The sequence below is a fragment of the Aulostomus chinensis genome, chromosome 20, assembly GCF_037954235.1.
Source record: "Aulostomus chinensis isolate RoL2024-O1b breed Wild chromosome 20, RoL_Achi_v1.0, whole genome shotgun sequence".
Classification (NCBI taxonomy): Eukaryota; Metazoa; Chordata; class Actinopteri; order Syngnathiformes; family Aulostomidae; genus Aulostomus; species Aulostomus chinensis.
In genome coordinates this window covers 22,033,677-22,052,781 of record NC_141339.1, presented here as the reverse complement: position 1 = coordinate 22,052,781, position 19,105 = coordinate 22,033,677, and the positions used below count along the sequence as shown (strand labels likewise).

At 47.8% G+C, this 19,105-nt stretch overlaps 4 protein-coding genes across 22 annotated transcripts in view; 3 read left to right on the top strand and 1 right to left on the bottom strand.

The window, feature by feature from the left end:
* The window catches only part of scara5 (scavenger receptor class A, member 5 (putative)), a 187,455-nt gene extending 179,814 nt beyond the window's left edge, over positions 1-7,641 (top strand). For all 14 annotated transcript variants that reach the window (XM_086189326.1, XM_086189325.1, XM_086189324.1 and 11 more), the window contains one exon: positions 524-7,641. In XM_086189326.1, coding sequence (XP_086045452.1) covers positions 524-657 — 134 coding nt within the window. In that variant the 3' untranslated portion in view covers positions 658-7,641. The remainder of the gene's footprint in view (positions 1-523) is intronic.
* A 286-nt stretch (positions 7,642-7,927) lies between these two features.
* pbk (PDZ binding kinase) lies at positions 7,928-14,698 on the top strand. Of its 5 annotated transcripts, XM_086189331.1 has the most exons (8): positions 7,928-8,046; positions 8,721-8,885; positions 9,570-9,709; positions 9,827-9,996; positions 10,080-10,209; positions 10,293-10,475; positions 10,635-10,886; positions 14,584-14,698. In XM_086189331.1, the coding sequence occupies exons 2-7, from the start codon at positions 8,722-8,724 to the stop codon at positions 10,865-10,867; spliced, it is 1,020 nt and encodes a 339-aa protein (XP_086045457.1). In that variant the 5' UTR covers positions 7,928-8,046; position 8,721; the 3' UTR covers positions 10,868-10,886; positions 14,584-14,698. The 5 variants fall into 5 exon arrangements, with proteins under 5 accessions (XP_086045457.1, XP_086045461.1, XP_086045456.1 ...); XM_086189335.1 differs by lacking the exon at positions 14,584-14,698 and having other exon boundaries at positions 10,293-10,464; positions 10,633-11,275; XM_086189330.1 differs by lacking the exon at positions 14,584-14,698 and having other exon boundaries at positions 10,635-11,274.
* Positions 11,661-18,064, bottom strand: LOC147243264 (N-acetyltransferase ESCO2-like). The gene is made up of 15 exons (XM_086189313.1): positions 17,923-18,064; positions 17,025-17,098; positions 16,754-16,884; positions 16,320-16,584; positions 15,960-16,245; positions 15,257-15,366; positions 14,957-15,068; positions 14,722-14,791; positions 14,596-14,638; positions 14,153-14,297; positions 13,900-14,031; positions 13,173-13,262; positions 12,950-13,093; positions 12,437-12,621; positions 11,661-12,320 (listed from the first exon to the last, which is right to left on the bottom strand). The coding sequence occupies exons 2-15, from the start codon at positions 17,081-17,083 to the stop codon at positions 12,188-12,190; spliced, it is 1,905 nt and encodes a 634-aa protein (XP_086045439.1). The 5' UTR covers positions 17,084-17,098; positions 17,923-18,064; the 3' UTR covers positions 11,661-12,187.
* A 740-nt stretch (positions 18,065-18,804) lies between these two features.
* Positions 18,805-19,105, top strand: part of ccdc25 (coiled-coil domain containing 25) — a 9,532-nt gene continuing 9,231 nt past the window's right edge. For both annotated transcript variants that reach the window (XM_086189736.1, XM_086189737.1), the window contains exon 1: positions 18,805-18,992. In XM_086189736.1, coding sequence (XP_086045862.1) covers positions 18,968-18,992 — 25 coding nt within the window. In that variant the 5' untranslated portion in view covers positions 18,805-18,967. The remainder of the gene's footprint in view (positions 18,993-19,105) is intronic.

Here is a 19,105-nt window from a genome sequence, read left to right as displayed (position 1 = left end):
CACCGTTGATCTTCTTCAAGAATGTTGGAGGAGGTTCATCCCGGCTCATTTATACCCGTCCTGCACTGCCGAGGGAGGCTCGTCTTTAAGGAGCCTTCTCAAGGAATTCCTTCACCTCTCTTTCAATGTTGTGAGGGTCTTCACTTAATAAGAGGCAGAATGTGATCAGAACCAGTGAGAACACCTCCAGATTTTAGGCGTGCGAGTGTTCTGGTCTGCGTTTGTTGCCTGTGCAGCATCAGTGTAAAGCTGGAAATGGAGGAGTTATTCAGTTATTGGGTAGAGCAGAAGCACTTACAGCTTCTAGTTCAATAGAAATGTTTTTAATCCAGTGTACATGAACATGAAGGCTGTTGATGCAGTCCAGCCTGCACGGTTGAGGGATGGAGTGCATCGTCCCAGAAACACAGAAAGTTCCGTTAACTTCAAAAAATGTCTGAGAAAAGCAACATGGAACACACACCAGGTTCCACATTGACGTGTGTCACACACCAGAACGTGTTTCCTCTCTGGTCCCGTGCAGGTACTGGTCTGATCTGGATGGACGACGTCGCGTGTACTGGGAATGAAGACACCATCCACCAGTGTCCGTTCTCCGGCTGGGGCAAAACTAACTGTGGACACGTGGAGGACGCCGGTGTGACCTGCGCTGTTTAACCCCTCGTCATCCCGAGTGCCTCCAGCTGTGATAGACATCCACACGTTTATCCCAGAGGCGTCGCAGCACCTGACGCACCTCCACGTTGTGCCTGAACTGAAGTCTGCACCTGTTTTTTGTTTTGTTTTGTTTTGTAATCTTAGAAGGAAGTCGCACGGAACTGTTTTAATCAAACGACGGATTTGCAGGGACAACCGAAAGCCGATGTTTCCAAAGTTTTCTGAAGAGCGCGAGCCGATGCGAGGATGGATCGCGCCGCAGGACGACCTCACCAGACTGAGACGCGGAGCTCGTCCATCAGCTGGTTCATTTGGGGGTCAAGTTTGCTGTTTTGACCTCTGCTTCAGACGAGCAACTTCACCAGCTGAGGACATTTGTCAGCTGTCCAAGTTCCTGACATTTTTGTGGAGACGGTGTCATTTGCAGGCGACTGATCATCACAGCATTATGTGGCAATGCCGTTTGATCGATGCTTCGTATACCAGAGCTGCCTGATGGCACTATATCACATAGCCTTGCCTGCCTTTGAGTACATGCAGGTCAAACTTTGCCGAGGGATCAGTGTACTTCTATCTTCCCTTGTCTCTTTTTCTACTAATGAATGAATGCTGTTATATTTTACACACCGGGAGCTCGCGCGCGCCTCAGCCAACAGCTGCTCAGCACCGAACGCCAGACGGACAAACGTCAAACTTCCAGCAGCTGTTTCAGCGCGAATTAAACACTAACGCCGCTCCGCGTTGGATTGCTAACACGTTAGCTGTTACATCCTTATAAGGTAAATGATATGTTGAAGGTTTACGCGTTTCAGGTTTTGAACCTATGCAAATCACCAACTCAGTGCCTCATTGTTACCTGTCACTGTGACCTTGACCTTTGACACACACCCCCCCCCCCCAACCAAAATTGTTAACTTCATCCTTGAATCCCAGTGGGTGTTATGCCAAATTTGATGAAATCCCCTCAAGGTGGTCCATAGACAGACAGACAGACAGACAGACAGCGACCTTTACCTCATTGACCTTTGATCTCCAAAATCTTTTCAAGTTCATCTTTTAGTCCCAGTGGATGTTTGAGGCGGATTTGGAGCGGCGCCCTCAGGCCTTGCAGAGATATCCAGTCCCAAGAGGGGTGGGGGCGGAGCCAAGAGGGCATGGGGGGGGGTGATCACTCCAGCCATTATAGGGACAAGAGATTGGATGAGTTTGAACAGATGGGTTTGTGTGCGTGTTGCCTGGCTGTGTAGAACCATGGCTCCGTACACACACACACACACACACACACACCAAACCAACCCAACCACAACACGCCAGCTTCCTCGGCTGAGTTTTATGCCTCTCTGTGGGATCGAATCTTTACGGCTGCTCTCAAATAAAAACACGAAGGTTCCCCACTTGGTGAAGCCAGCAGGAGACACTGAGTCACAGGGTGGAATATATGGACCAACCCGGCTTTTTATCCAGTCATGGTTTATATTTGAAGAGGCCTTTAAAGGGGAAAAGGCTGTTAAGTGCACCTTTTAAAATTTGGCAAAATAACAAACTCCCCACCACCACCACCCCCACAATGGGCTCGTATAACCTGTAACTGTCTGTGCAGGCTGTCCCAGTTTAAATAAATCAAGAGTCGTATGGAGTTTCCATCCAAAAGTGAAACAAATTTAACAGAGGTTTTTTTTTTTTTTTTTTTGCTCATATCTATTATTTTCTCCCTCATGGTGTGATGACGAGGTCCTCCAGGCATTTTGAAGGACAGAATCTGCTTGAAGCACAAACTGAGCCGGTTAGGCTCCGCTTCGCGCTGTCCACACAACGCATCACACACGTCTCCAGTGCGTTCGCGGTGCCTTGTCCCCACATTATTTAGTGTTCTTTTTGACACCTAATTGTGTAGAATATCCACTGCAGAGACGGCAGAGTCCTGTTAGCTCACCTGTAGCCTGTTAGCTCACCTGTAGCCTGTTAGCTTGTTTTGGCTAGCAGGATATCTACAACAAACTTGCGTACATTGACAAGGAGCGAAAGCTGGACCACTCCAGTGCAACATGGTATTTCTCTGCATTTTGGACCGAGCAGCTACGCAGTAACTTGACAAGGAACTTCATGACGACAGTTTTGACTCCACACTTTGCTTTTGGTCGTCTTGTCTGTCACTCTGTCGATGTTATTCTGGTATTTCATTGACGTATTTAACCCAAAATGGTGGCAGCTCCGTTGACAGAAGCAAAAAAAACACGAGTTTCCCTGTTGGGCCTCTGTTGGCAGTCTGGAGTCGGTGGTGAAAGTTACGTGTATTTGTCGTAGTGGAGGCCAATAATGAGCTGGAATCAAAGAGCTTCGCTAACACATCGGCAGCAGAGGTTTCCATAGCGAATGAAGGGATTTCCAGTGATTTCTTGTACGTAACTGCAGACTCGAAGACGTACACACACAGACCAGGGTTTTCTCTCTGGTATCTGCTCCCTCTTACAGAGCCAGAAGTGTGGATCTTTTTCTTCTTTTTCATCCAGTTGACGTATCGAAGCTTCTCCGTGTGCTTTTCCCTGCACATTCCCAGATTTCACAGCTGCAGCTCAGAGTGAAATCAGTGCTTCTTCCCGTTAAATGCAGAGTTAAATGCTGTCCGCATCCACAAACACTCAGGAAAGGTGTTTCCATCCCCCAGAAAGCACTTAAACTCTTTTTTTCAAAACAAGCTGAACTCACCTCCAGCGCGAGCCCGACGGAGGCGTGGACACCAGCAACTGGCCCCTGATCCACGTCCCGCCGTGTGGTTTTGTGCTCTGTTGAGTACATTAGAAATCTATAAAGCGCATTTCTAACACCACGTGTGGATGATTAAGTGTAGCGCGCACGCACGCACGCACGCACACACACACACACACACACACACACACACACCCCGTGTTTCCAGTACGAGCCGAATGAGGCCGACGGTGGAACTGAGAGCTCTTTTGTCTTGATGTGTCTCTCGTTCATCTTGTAGACGCGACGCGTGCGGCACTTGGGCTCGTTCCTCCTCCAGCAGCCAAGAGCAACACTCAGGGCGCCGCCGGTGTGTTTTCACGCTCCTTATTACTCGTCCCCACTTCAGCAACAGAAAACGACCCATTCGTGATCAACAGACGCAAACAAAGCATCATCGGCCGGTAATCCTCAGGAACTGTTTCAGTGATGGCAGAAGGATTCGGCTCCTGGATTGAGCGCGCTCAGTACACAGTACTTATTCACAGCTAAACGCAGTTGAAGTATTGAAGTAAAAGTAGCGGTGCGGTTCCTCCTGTCTTGCACCATCACCATCTTTAGATTATCAAGCCTGAAGCTGCGTGTCAGCGCCGCAGCTGCTGCAGGTGGAGCTTCTCCACACGCAGTTTCATATCGCTGACCATCCTGAGAGGTTGGCGGTGATTGATGAGAGACGTCCGGATGCACATCTGCTTTCAGTTTGTGGATTTTTTTCCCCCTCCAATATTTGATTTTTTTTTTTTTTTTTTTTTGGTGAGTTATTTGATTTTTTTTTTTTTTTTATTAAAATGAAACCAGGTGAGAAGTTTCATGGAAAAACTCTTTGCTGGAGCTGTTAACCTCTCACAAGGCTTGTAGATTGTGTGTCACCTTCACTTTTAGTAACTGTCTCGTATATGTAGCTGAGTAAACGAGCACAATGCAGATACTCAAGTTCAAGTACCTTGAAGTCGACCAAGGTTCTGTACTTTCATCGCGTTACTTTCCAGGCTGAAAATCCGAAAATTATTTTGTTTATTAAAGTTTGGGAAACTCACCGGAGCACCGTTTTTTTATCCCGTTGGATAAAAACTCTTTCCACAGAACTGCAGTCAGCAGTTGCTCGTATTCATTCCAGTGTGTACAGCGTACTGATGGCAGGGGATCTGTGTAGTATTAGTACATGAAGAAGTAGCAGTGTCCACTTAACTTTTGTCTCCATGCTTCTCTCGACTACAGGAAAAAAACAAAGGGAAGAAGTGGCCGTGACAATCTGAGCGTCTACTTCAACAATATGGCCGGTCCACTCTGATCTCACTTGCTTCTATTATAACGAGAATAAATATTGTTGTTATTATTATTATTATTATTATTATTATAACTGGAGTTTGTTCAGCAGATAATTAGTTGACAACTAAATCAGAGTTTTCAAGCGTTTCTGCTCCATGACGTCATGTTCAGGTCCACGTGTGCGTTGGTGTTCGTAAGAAGCGAATATCAACGTCAACCTCCTGGAACGGACTGAACCATTGATCGATCGATCGATCGATCGATCGACTGACACACCCCGCCAACGACCCCCTCCAAGTCTCTGGTGTTGCACCCCGGCGCTCTCTCAACGTGGGCGTTAGTGACTTTGCCGTGTTTCTCTGCCGCTCCAAACAGGAATCTAGAAATGCGCCTGAAACTCCCGTCCTGACTGCAGAGAGGGAGGCAGGTGAGACGAGAGCAGAGCGGCGGCGCTCCAGGGGCTCGTGTTCGAGGCGGAACGATGCTTCCAAGGCTGCGATACCGAGAGCATAACACAGTTGTGATGTGATTTCCTGATTGGTCGGAAGCTCCTCTGACCTCACGTCGGTGCTTCGGCCTCCTGAGGGTCGAATAACTCGAATACTTTGAATTCGAAAAAACATTCCAGTGCCTCAGAAAGTGAATTTAAATCACGTGCCATTCGCCGCTCGAGTGTGTCTCGTGTTTTGTGTGTGGATGTACACGTGGAGATGATGGCGCCAGCAGCTCCCGCGTACACACGTCCGGTTTCACATCAGTGGACTGTGGAGTTCAGAAACAAAAACACCTGCAAGGAGATGCTCAGAGCTGTGCTTGTGTTGATGTGTACTAAACGCTGTGGATGCCCTGCTGGAGTAATAAATGTAGATTTGTTGAAACAGGTGAGCCCGGTTACTGCTGACATCACCACGAACTGGAAACGTTTCACATGTCAACAAGGCGAGGAGAGATGGAGGAAGTTCACCGGTGACACGCCGTCACATGTCCGTGATGTGCAGGTCACGTATGTGCCTCCGCCGACAGTTCTGAGCGGTAATTACACGTATGAATGCTTCCACATGTGAAGTGGATGTAGAAATGATTGGCTGAAACATCACCAGTGTGACGCCGCTCTGGTTCAGGTGGTTCCACTTATCATAAGAAACTGGAGCGGCTTTGACTTCCGACCAAACGCTGAAGGGAAACAAAAGATGGCGTCACTCCTCCTGAGTGTCGCCTGCCGGCGTTTATGAGCGCCGGCTAGAATGTGGCTTTTTGTTCTGGAGGGACACGTCAAACCAGACCGAGGCGTTAAAATGTTTTGAACGTGCCGGAAAGAGGAGAGAGACTTGAGGAGAGAGACTTGAGGGGAGACGCTGCTTGTCTCTCGTGGGCCGCTTGATTCCAGACTAAGCCGCACGCACCAGTGGACGCTTGGACCAGGGACTGGTCGTGGCCGTCGACACCTGAATCCTGGGTGAAACCTTTGCTTGCTTCCGTAACCTCGGAAAGTTGGCAGGTATTCGGCGCGTCTAGTATTCGCTTTTTTGTTGTTGTTGCTGTTTTCATCAAATTTAAAAAAAAAAAAAAATTAAGTCCCTCATTCAAGCCTTCGAGGGCCTCGCTGCTCCCTCCAGCCACCTGAACGTGCACCTGACCGACCAGAGGAGGCGCTAGTGCAACATGGAGGTGAACCGGGCCCCTGGCTGCTGGTTGGCGGTGGCGGTGCTGCCTAATTTTAACGTGTCACGTGACACCACCGTGCCAAGGGGTCGTTCGTGGACGCCTCTTGTAGTCTCTGTACGATGCCGCAGACAACGGGAAACAAATTAGACCTCGTGCAGCCAAACCCACCGAGTCAGAAGAGGCAACTTGCGGCAAAGCGGTTTGAGAGAAGATGACGAAGGAATGAATGTCTGGCGGTTTCACGCCCGCTGGGATAGGCTCCACCCCCACCACCTGGAACAGGATAAGAGGTGGACAGTGGATGGATGGATGGATCTCCCACCACCACCACTGAGTAACCCTTCCTTACTCTCGCGAGCGCAACACCACAAACATGAGCTCGTCTCCCTCCAGCGGGTCGACCGATGGCGAGAAGGACAGAGAGCGCAGGCGTCGCCGTCCGCATCCAGAATTCCTCATCAGGAAGCAGTTATCACTCCTCAGAAAGGAGCAGCGCAGGACGGGACGGCGAGGCTGAGGTCAACGCCACAATCAGCTGCCACATTCTCAGACAGTGAAGAGAGAGCCGGGAAGTCACTGCCTCCCTCTCAGGTGCGGTGCCATAGAAGGGGGCGTGTCTCATTGGTCCTCGCTCGTGTCTGGTAATGATTTGGCGTCCCTGCGTCACGTGACATGCAAGCCACTGAAAAAAAGACATGACCTCTGCGTAGAAATATTCGTATAAAATAAAAGAAGCAAAGAGCAGGTGCGTGTTGGTCCTCGTTCCATCGTATCTGGTGTTGATTTGGAGTCGAGGGGTCACATGACATGAAAGCTGCTGCAGAAAAAGTTTTTTACAATAATACTTTACATATATATATATATATATATATATATATATATATATATATATATATATATATATATATATGAGAAGATGTGGTTATACGCAATAAAAAAGAGGTGTGTCCTATTTTCCATTCTAATTCCAATATCTGGTTCTGATTTGGACTCCAAAGGTCACTGAACATTGAAGCCACTGAAAAATATAAATATGAATGTCATATTTTGAAACCCGTAATACGACAGGCAGATGTTTGCATTCAGACAGTCCTATTGAACTGTGGACCTCCCAGCCTGGAAGTACTCACTTTTAACGTTTGGCTTTTTCTCATTGTTGATATTTTAATTTTTTTTACCATTGTTTGTGTTATTGCGCTTGTACTTTATCTGTTTCATTGTTAAGCACTTTGTAACTTGTTTTTGAAAAGTGCTATATGAATAAAGTTATTAAATTCAACATAAAAAGAGGTGACTGGCCTCTGGTGGTGGAAATCTGTATTACAACTAAAAGTACACACACACTGCTGGAATTGTATGAAGTGTATTTTTGTATTTGTGTCATCAAATAAAACAAATTTACTCCAAAATTATATTTTAACTCAAACATTTTAGATTACAACATCATGGTGAAGACATACTTGGGGGGGGGGGGGGCGCGACATTTACTGATTGAATCAAAGAAAGCGTCGTATGTAACAGAAGACCTGTCAGAAACTGAACAAAAATGATTAAAAAAAGAATGCTGCGAGCTCCTTCCTGAACGAGTTGCGTTCTGTTTGTCCTACTGAGGCCTCCGTACCCCTGGTTCTCCACATACGCTCCATTTTTGAACGCGAGGCGCGGTTTGGTTTATCGGTCGTGACTCTTGAGAGCGAACCACAACTCGAGGTAAGGTGGGATTTGTTTTCTGAGTTGTTCGTCTCAAAACACAAACCCAGACGGGCGTCTTCACCTTGATAATCTGCACTTTAGCCGTTAGCCGTGGGAAGCTAACGTTCGCTGTGGCGACGCTTGGTCGCTGCTGTCAATTGCGTCTTTACTCCTTCGCTGATAGAAATGTGATTGGAAAAAAAAAGAACGGTATTTTCAGCCTCGACACGTGATAACTATGACGTTTCTCTCCAGTCCAGCTGATTCAGCAGCAGCCAGACGGCGACAAGGTGGCCGTGTTGCTTTAGCATTTCATTGACGTCATTTTCCAGCCTTATTTAAACCCGCATTGAGATGTGGGGAATATTTACATTTCATGTCTTCTCGCTTATTCGGAGATAATTTGGCTGACGTCACACGGCACTCGCTTAGGTTTTACCTTTAATTACCGGAGTTATTACGTCATTCGTGCGGTTAGCTGAGTTTTACTGGTGTTCCCTAGCAGCTGCTCCATAAACAGCACAGTGATGGGCTCCATTCATTCGTCACGTTGAAATGTACAACTTACATATATTTTTGTCATAAAACTACAATAATTAACTTCTTATCTCTGGTCATTTCATCTCAGGGCGTCAGATCCCTTTGGAACACAGACGCCTGTTTCTGAAATCCTTTGTATGTGTTGGTGACAGAATGGAGGCTCCTTCCACGCAGACCACCGAGGTCACGTTCAAGACCCCTAAAACGAACCGGGTCAAGAGCTGCACCAACGGTGGGACCCCCATCACCATCCCGGCTTCACCCTTCATGAAGAAGCTGGGCTGTGGGACCGGAGTCAACGTCTACCTCATGAACAGGTCCGTCCCCCTCCCCCGTCTGTGAAACCACCCGTCGACGAGTTCACCGGTTCATTTGTCCTCAGGGTCCAAGAGGAGTCACCGTGTCCCAGTCCAGGAAACGTGGGTGAAGTCATGGAAATGTTCTTCTCTGTTCCCTCACGTCAGCCTGGTTGTGGTCCGGCGGAGAGGAGAATCTCTTGCGGTTGCTTCTACGAGACTTCCACGCTCAGCTTGTGTCCAACAGCACAGCTCCTCGCTCGCGTTCGCTCAAGAAACGCCGAGGAGCTTCATGGTGGATTCCTCTGTTAATGTTCTGTGTTTTAAACAGACGTGACGGAGGGTCATCACGAGCTGTGATCAAATGGAAGATGAATGTGTGTGAACCTTTCATCTCTCTGTTTGACTCTCTGCCCTCTACACACTCCACAAATTCCTCAGATCCATGTGGCTCTAACAAAAACAAGACGTTGTCAGGCAGGATATCATTTTATTTTTATCACTTGGAAATTTCACCAGAAATCCCTGTTTTCATCGTAAACGTCAGAGGTGCATCGCCAGGACAAAAATCTAAAGATTATCGCGATAAAAAGCAAATCTCTGTCTTAATTTCTCCGTCGGTGCAGCGGCGCCTCGTTCTTCTGCTCACTTACTTCAGATGAAGGTTTTCTTGATGTCACTAAATGCTGAGTGGTCTGATGGCAGGGTGGGCAGCATGAACGCGTCGCCGTGGGCTGTCAAGAAGATCAACAGCAGATGTGCCAGCAAGCAGGTGGCGGTTTACCAGGAGAGGCTCAACGAGGAGGCCAGGATCCTGCAGGGGATCGACCACCCCAACATTGTCGGTGAGCGCAACACCTCCAGCTGTTCAGTTCTACATGTAGTACTCTGTAGTACTCTGTAGTATCCTGGTTACTCTTTTTGCCTCTGTCGTATATTTCTGCTTGACCTTCACCATCAAGGGTTCCGGGCCTTCGCCACAGCCAAAGACGGATCCAAGTGTCTGGCCATGGAGTACGGAGGGGAGCAGTCTCTCAACGACCTGATCGAGAAGAGGAAAGAGGACGGCTTCAACGCTTTTCCTGCCGCCAGCATTGAAAAAGTGGCGCTTCACGTGGCTCGTGGTCTGCAGGTCAGTCCCACCGACCAACCTCCCTCAACGCCGCTGGTCAAACTGGTTTCGGTGATAAAGAAGGCTCCTGTTTGTCTCTGCAGTATCTCCACAACGAGAAGAAGCTGCTGCACGGTGACATGAAGTCCTGCAACGTGGTCATCAAGGGCGACTTCCAGACCGTCAAGATCTGCGATGTGGGCGTGTCTCTCCCGCTGGATGAGAACATGAAAGGTGGAGTCCTATAATGACATATCGACCAGATCTCATCATCATAACCCCCCCCCCCTCAACGACCTCATTCTCCTCCTGGTCAGTGTCGGACCCTCGGGCCCACTACATTGGCACGGAGCCGTGGAAGCCGAAGGAGGCTTTGGAGGAGGGTGGCGAGATCACGGACAAGGCCGACATCTTCGCCTACGGCCTGACCCTCTGGGAGATGATGACGCTGGCCATGCCTCACCTGGAGATGATGGAGGAGGTGGAGGAGGGGGAGGAAGGTGAGATGCTCTGGGCTCACTGACCTCGTCTTGTGCCACCTCACACGTTACTACACTGTCGTGACTGTAAGGTTCCGGATGCTGTGGTTTACTTCTTAGCCTCCTAGTGGCAGGTGTCTGACATTGCAGCGCTGCGTTCTACTTGTTTGGCTCTGACAGAGGACTCGATGGAGGAGAGCTTCGACGAGGACGCGTACTACGAGAGGCTGGGGACGAGGCCGGGTCTGGACGCCGAGGCTCTGGGCAGCTCCTACTGCAGGATGGTGGAGCTCTTCTACCTCTGCACGGAGGAAGACCCCAAGAAGAGACCCTCGGCAGCTCAGATCATCCAGGCTCTAGAGAGCAACGGGCCGCTGGAAACCCCTCCCCGTGAGGTGATCGTCATCGACTGATACTCACAGCGACAGTGAGGTAACACAAGCGTTTAATACTGTGGTGAAAGTGACTGTCACACAAACGACTCGCCGCGGTCTCCGGCCCGCACGTCTCTGTCCGTAGACCTCAGCGGCACATCGGTTCCTCGTTTGTCTCTTCCATGTTTGTTTGTGTGAACTGGATTCTCAGGCTGTCGCTTTATTGATTAAACCCAGCGGCAACCTGTCGTGTGTTTCAGCTTTTAAATCTTGTGTGGATTTGATTGGAACTCAGCTGTGGTTACGAGCTCCACGTGAGAGCCGAGTGCTGCTTTTCAGTCTCGTTACTTTGCTGTCGTCTTCATATTTAACCTCCATTATTCTGCTACATTCCTGAAATCCTTCAGATTTGTGTGGTGAAGTTAAAAGAAAATAAAAAGGTGTACCTAAAGCAGTACTGCCCCCAAATGTATTGTAGTATAATTATCAAGTACTCAGATGTTTCTTCCCCTCCTGCCTCACTGCTCCAGGAGCCAGCTACGTAGATCTAGCTTGAGGCTAATGGCTAGCAACAGCACATCTCAGAAAACAAGTTTGTGGACATTAATGGTCAAAATCCCGCCGAGACACACAAACCTTGCAGAACTCCATCGTCCTCACATCTTATGCGATGGTGGTTGAACCGCATTTCAGCGAATGTTACAAAAATATTGGCTGATTGAGCAGTTTCTGAATGTTTTTACTCCCTGGCATCGGTTCTGCTGTCGATTGGTCTCTGTGGTGAGCGTTAGCACGCCGTCTGACGTGACGCAGAGAGGAAGTGAAGCCGAGGTAAGAAAGGAGAGTTTATTGTGTCTTATTTACAACACAGAAAGCATCTCAACAGTGATGGCTTCCACTTTGACAAGTCAGCGCATCGACAGCTTTTACTTCTAAAACGACCAGAAAGAAGAACAACAAAATGAATCGCGAACTTGTACCTTCATCAAAAATCCAGTTATCAACATCAACATTTACAAGATTGAAGATGAATGAAATCAACCTGAGGAGGGAAGAGTCACTCACCTCTGAGTCACATAAATACACAGAACACGCAGTGGTCACCAGGGAGGCAGGCAGCTCCGAGTACAAATACTGTAACGGTGAGGTGGTTGTAGAACAGGTAGAACCACTCACTCACTAACACGCTTGGACAGCGGGAGCTCCTGGCAGTTAAAAGTCCAGCCTGTTCAACGGGGAAGCTTCAGCCGCGACAACACCTGCTCCACACGTTGCACTGCAACACTTGGAATGAAAAACCGCCACTTCTTGCATCATCGCATCTTCAACCTGCTGCTTTACTCCAATTACTTCAAAGATTTATGCAACGAAGTTGTAGACCAGGAAGGTCGGAGTGTTGCAGTACTTGGTTGCAAACTGTTTGCCGTCAGGTGTCGGGTCGGAGAAGGCCAGTTCCTCCTTGGTCAGGTGACTGCCGTACATGAAGGTGCTCCTGCAAGTAACAAGAGGATTGGATTACATGTTCAAAAGGGCTTCGGCGACAAGACGGGAGAGAAATGACGGCGCAACACGACCGATTAACTTCCCTTCTGGAGGGTGCAGCCGTACCTGACGGTGTCCAGCATGCGGGTGGCGATGCCGTGCCGCCTGGCCAGGCTGAAGACCCAGATGCGACTGACCCCACACAGGGCCGGCTCGGGGACGGTGGAGCAGCACCAGGCTCTGTGGCGCTCCATGAAGTCGTCCCGGGTCATGTCTTTGTGCTGATCCGGCTGCTCCAGGACCCTGTAGGCCTGGGGGACAAAGCATTCCATCAAGTAGTTACCAGCAACGAGTGCTTCCATCGAACTGGGGCTTGAGTTGGTGGTTTTCCTGCCTTTCACTGGCAGGAAAAATGACATCACAGGTCACGTGACGCAAAAGGTCGACCAGGGGGTTGCAAGGTCAGTCAGATGATGCCACTAAAATGTTCTCTATTTCATGGCAAATTTCAAACAGTTCCCCTGATTTAGAAAAAAAGTAGAACTGGACTCAACCGCCGAGTCATGCACATAACGAGTCACCGCCAATCACACGCGAGCGACCTTTCCTCGTTAGAGCAGCGCGTGAACCGATGTCTACCTGTCGGATGGACTCAGCCACCAGGCAGCCCACCACCATTCTCTCACTGTTGATGAACAGGTAGGTCTTGGCCTGCGAGGGTCTGCTCAGGGTCACCTGCTGGAAGCCCAGCTCGCTGTCTGCCACCCGCCGCACATCTTCAGCCTGAAACACACACACACACAACGCGTGACTTCACTATGACGACTCACTCGTGAATCTGCAGTCGTAATCTACAACACACCTTTTTGACGGCGTATTTGGGATCGTCTGGCATGACCAGGAGGATTTTTCCGTCCCAGAACTCGGCCACCACCCGTTCCTTCTTCCAACCCTGGAGACACAACACGAGCCGACGGTGAGACTGAAGAATAACCTCTGCTAGTCTGAGATTAGCAGATTAAGTCACATCACAGGTCCCTAAAAACTAGATTCACAGACTGAGGGCACCAGAGGAGTGTAACAGCCGCCATCATGACACTCACTCACGCTGGGGTGACAGCAGACGCCTGAAACGAGTTCCAGGGTTCCTGCGTCTTTGCTTCGGTCAAATTCAAGCACCTCTGTAACATTTTCAAGTTTTTCCAGCACCTGGAGGCTTTGGTCTACAAAAAGATGAAGGCTTCTGATACCAGATCTCTTCCTAAAATGATTCTGAGCATTTTTGTAATTATTATTATTCTTGAGGGGTCAAATCTGTTTGACAAGTCGTCACCACCAAAGAATTTCTGCAGCAGTTCATCAGACGTGTTTCACACAGGAAAGTCTTCCAATACCTCAAAGTCTTGTACACCTGAAACCTTCTAAATCTCAACTAGGAGTCCCGCGCTCTCCCAATAAGGGACAAAAAAACCGCTCTTTAAAAGGTTAAAAGCAAATTTTATATTAAAAGGAGCCAACACAGACTGACGGTCCAACATCTTCAGAGGTCTACTGGCTGAAAGAGCCAGAACACGAGAGGGAAGGTTTACCACAAACTTGATGGTGTCCAGGAAGCGCTGGTGGAACTGGGAATGCTGGAAGTTGTCCTCTGGGTTGTCTGCACTGTACACCATCCCACAGGAGCTGCAGGTAGTGGCGCCGAACTGCTTCTGACCGGCGTCCTGACCCGGGAAAATACATACAAGAGCTTCATCAGACTCACAGGCAGACCGGCGCCAGCAGGGACGTGAGCAGGATTCAAGCTCGCGCTCCACCCAGCACCCGACCACGTCACTGACGTACGATGATGAGCTGGTCTTCATCCTGTCTCTCCCTCCTCTTGCGGAGAGTTCTCTCCTTGGCAGAGGATGACGCAGCCTGCAGTATCATTCCTGGGCCAGAGGGGGTGCTGCAGGACACCGGAGGACGCACAGTTGCATTCTTTAGCCTGCAGAACAGTGAGGAACAGCAGAGTCGTCAAGATGAGGACTTTCAAGGCACCTAAAGCAACAAAATCCAGACTAAAAACCTCCATCGCATCTGAAGCGAGACTACAAAGACAGACAGAGCGTCCCTTCATCTCGCCAGCTGCAGCTCATAACGATTCCCACACCCATCATTGACGTTAGCATCTAAATTGAGAATGAATATATCTATCTATCTATCTATCTATCTATCTATCTATCTATCTATCTTAGGATAATTTGATAGAAAATTCTGTTTTATGTCTTTAGTGCATCTCTCACCGTTTGGAGGCGGAGCCAAAGATGGGATACACCGGTGCAGACTCTGGACGGACAAACAGAACAAGTGGACTCAGGACAGGTTTGGTTTGTCCTCTCTCTCCTCGGACTGATATTTACTCCTCCTACCTTTGGCTGGAGTGGCGACAGCACTACTGGGACTGATATCACTGAGGTCAAAGGTCAGCTCAGACTCCACCTGGAGGACAGAACCGAGATCAAACCCTCCATAAATATTAGAACCACTGGAAATGTTTCCTGTTCTCAGCTGCTTCACACTTGATTGTTGACACAGAATCTTGTTCTGCTGTTAAGCTGAAGCTTAAACTCAGATGAGAGGCCTCGCGTCTGCACACTTCTGCACCTGGGCGATGCAGGACGGGCCTGAGGACGGGGGGCTGGGTGTCGGGGTCCTGGTCAGCACGACTCTCAGGTCCTTGGTAATCTTGTGTTTCTTTGCCAGGACCTCAGGAGAGCTGAGGAAGAAGAGGATGAGCTGCTCACTGAAACAACAACACTTTTCTAAAAACAGAAGGTTAGCACTTAGCTGCTACAGGTTTGTGCTAAATTATCATCATCATCCTACATACAGTTGCTATAGAAACATGAGGAATCAAGAGCGTGTGTGTGAGTGTGTGTGTGTGTGTGTGTGTGAGTGACGCACCTGAGTGGTTGAGGAACTCCCGACAGCTCCCCAAGGGAGTCGAACCAGTCGGTGGGATCAAACTTTGTTCCCGGCTGCTTCTCTTCGCTCTGGGCTGGCTGAGCAGCAGCCTGCAGGCCACGAGCACGACCAGTTACTACCCGACTGTACTTTTAATTAGATAATTAGCAGTACAAATACCACAACAAGACCTCCACAGCGGCAGCGTTGCATCGCTATTTGACAATTTGTTAACCACGCAGACGATATAATACCAGACATGAATTCACCCCCTCATCAGGCTCAGTGACAAGTCACCAACTAACAAATGCATCAAAGCGATCCATGATTTCAGCAGAGGTGAATGCTGACCGTTTGTGGGACTGACAACAGTCGTGGGACGTGAGGCAGGAACACATACTGCACCTGTGTAATACTTCCTCCTCTTTTCACACATGTAGTATTCAGTTGTACTGGGTAAATTTTACTTCCATCTTTGAATTTGAGAAAATACCATTCATGTATTAAAAACAGGATGAAGCCGTTTTATTTCTCTGTCCATCTTTTGTGACACCCACGGTTGTTTGTGCTGAATATCAGTAACGCCTCATTTCACTCTAAAACTTCTCCAGGCTTTTTCATCATCACATGATTCCATAGAAACTGCACCAGCACCTCAAACCCAGGCTGTCAGCTTCCTCTGCTGCTGCAGGTCTGGACTCACCTCGGTGGGACGTTCCTGCGGCTGCTTGGTCTCCGCACCAGGCAGCTGAGGCTCCTCCCTCCTGGCCTGAGGTGGAGCCGCTCTGTTCTTCTGCTGGAGCGACGCCGGCCTGCTGGAGGACTTGGGAGCAGACTTTTTATACATGGAGGTGGGTTTCTTGCCCGTCCCAAAGAAAGCAGCTCCAACAAAGATCTTGGGTTTTGGCTTCAAGTTGCTGAAGACGACGGCCTTCTTGAAGTCGGCTAGCTTGTTGCTGGGTGGAGCGGCGGCGGCTTTAGTGGCACCACTGGTGATTCAGAGAAACACACAGGAGTTAACAACACTTAGAAACTAGAATGAGGTCTAAGAGGTTTGACAGACCTGACGTTGAGGTTCGGCTGCTTCCTGTAGCTTCTGACAGCCAGCTTCTTCTCCACAGATCCTGCAGCCAACTTCCTGGGCTTCCTGCCTCCCTTGACATTCTTCATATTCTTCTTTTCGGGATTTTGTTCTTGGGATGGGGGAGGGGAAGGCAGGGACTCCTTTATTGCCTTCCTCTCCAATGGAGTGAGATAGACGGGCTTCTGCTTTCCATAGAAAGAGCTTGTAACCACTGCAGGCTTGTAGGGAGATGTAGCTGGAGAGCCTGAAGAAGACGGAGAAATGCGCCAACAAGTCAGTCTTCATCATCCTCTTTAATCTTCATCTGCAGATGTGTTGTGTGTGTTTTGGCAGGTTTTGACCCGTTTTTGGGCTTTAAACTATCAGCTGTGTGTCTGGCAAGAAGCTCTCTGATCCGAGCGTGGATTCCCTACCCGCGGCTCTTCGGGGGGATTTCTGTGGCGAGGGGCAATTCTCCTTCTCCAGACGCCCAGCTGGCTTCTTCCTGGGGGATCTCCTCTTCCCGGGGGACGTCTCCTCCCTCGCCCCTTTCTTAGCCGGGTGACTGGTGGTTAAAGAGGATCAGTGAGAAATAAATGTCACCAATTCAAACTAATAATATTTATAATGCATGCATAGAAAGAGCAGAAATATATAAAATATACATACATTAAATTAAACCATAACTCAAGCTGTCTCACTTACTTGTCAGAGTCAGGAGAAGTCAGCTTCCTCTTCCTAGCAGTGGTAGTAGTTGGCATCATTTTCACAAAATTCACCTGCACATACAAGACTATTAGTAGATCTTCTGTGGTAGAACTTAAAATTTAACACTCATAAATGTCACAGAGTGAAAAAGAATTTTACCATCTCACATATTTGTAGTTTAACAACTTACTGAATAGAAGCCATTCCGACAGAGCCTGAAACCACCTCAGAGCCCGGATTACAGCAATGCGGAATGCTGTTTTTGTTACCTCTTTCAGTCATTATCTAATGCTAAAGTCATTAAATAAAGTTATAATTATTTTTGTAGTACAGCCGAAGTGAGCAGTGCCTTAAAAACTGCTCTCACACATCTTTTGTGTCACGATCCAACACCTCAGTTCAAGGGAATTTTAGCGTTTGACTGTAAATTCACGGATTTTCTATTCTAGTTTGGTGCGACTGAGCCCACTCGGTTACAACACCACGCTTCCAGTCCATGTTGTGGGGGAAAGTTGTCTACAGTTACTGAGAGTTGAAGCTCTCATCTCATCGGGGCAATTTAATGACGTGCACGCTAGCTTAACCAACATGTAACCTCGTAGCTAACGAGGTGCGTGTGAGACCCGGAGCTGAGAGGATAATTGGCGGGATGATTCGCTTACACCACACTCCAATCTGCCTGCTGTACAAAGCAGACAGCAAACAGCAGCTCCCGACACTGAAGCAAAACATAGCTTGTTCCTTAACAACGGTATTTCCTATTATTTTATTTAACATTAACAACTCACTGACATGACCAGATGTGGGTCTTGTACGTAAATGCACCACGTAAGAAAGGCGCTAACTAGCTTTAGCATCTCCCTGCGACAGTACAACTTTAAAACAGTATTTTTACCTGGAAAAAAAAACAAAGTGAAGACCAAAAGTCAACGTTGTTCGTGCGAGCGTGCAGACGTCAGCTGGCGGTTCTCCGGCTCCTGCCCGCGTTCCTTCTCTGTGTTTTGAACAGCGCGCGCTAACCCGCACAGGAAACGGAAACAGCTGGGCGACGTTGCATGATAAAGTTAACAAAATAAAAACACTTCTGGAAATCGCGTTCAAAATATAAGAGAGCAATTTTTTTTAAATAAGGAAATGCGTCTAAATATTCTGTCAATTCATAAAATTTAGAAAATGAATATCCCATTCTGTTTAGCTGTTTATTATACCCTCATTGTTCTTGCTAGGTGTTCACATGGTTTAAATTCACACTACTCATTGAATGACCAATCACATGAATTCCTTTTAAGGTCCTCACTTGTCTTTGTCGCAGTTAATAATAATAATAATAATAATAATAATAATAATAATAATGGTCATACAACAATCAATAAAATTTGTCAATGAAATAAGTTATGATTACACATTAAATAATGAAAAAAGCTGGCAAAAAAACTACACGTTGGTTTCGATCAATGAATTATAGAAAAATAACAGACTAAAGCAATTAATTCCACTTCTGCCCCTCATTTAAAGACTGAGCTAAAATGTCAGTTATAAAAAAAATATGGTTTCTAAGTGTCTTCAAATAGGAGTTTGTCATTGTTACATTTAACACATCGTGTAAAACAGAACGGTTACAAAGCTACAAAAATACAACGTGTAAAATTGTCTTTCGAAATGAACTTTGCTCTGAATAAAGCAGAGGCACAAAACTAACGACAACCTGATGGATATTCTGCCCTTTATTTTGGAGGGCAGGGTACGTATTTCCTGTCTCAAACACGCCAATCTTCAATATCACAACAAACAACTTCCGGGGTTAAGTCCGTTCGGCGCAGTGGTGACGGCTTGAAACGTGACCAGTTGGCGTAGATTTTACTGCTTTTAGCTTCGTTCACCTTCGGTGTCTTATTTTGCCAACTTCATTCACGCGTTGTTCGTCTCTTAGCGCCAGTAAGATGGTGTTTTACTTCACAAGTGCCGGTGAGTTGCGTGTGAAGCGCACAGTTCGTAGCATATTTAGCTAGTAGCCAGAGTGGCTCTTATTCTGAAAATAACATTTATACCTCTTACCCAGTACTTTTTTTATTGTGTTT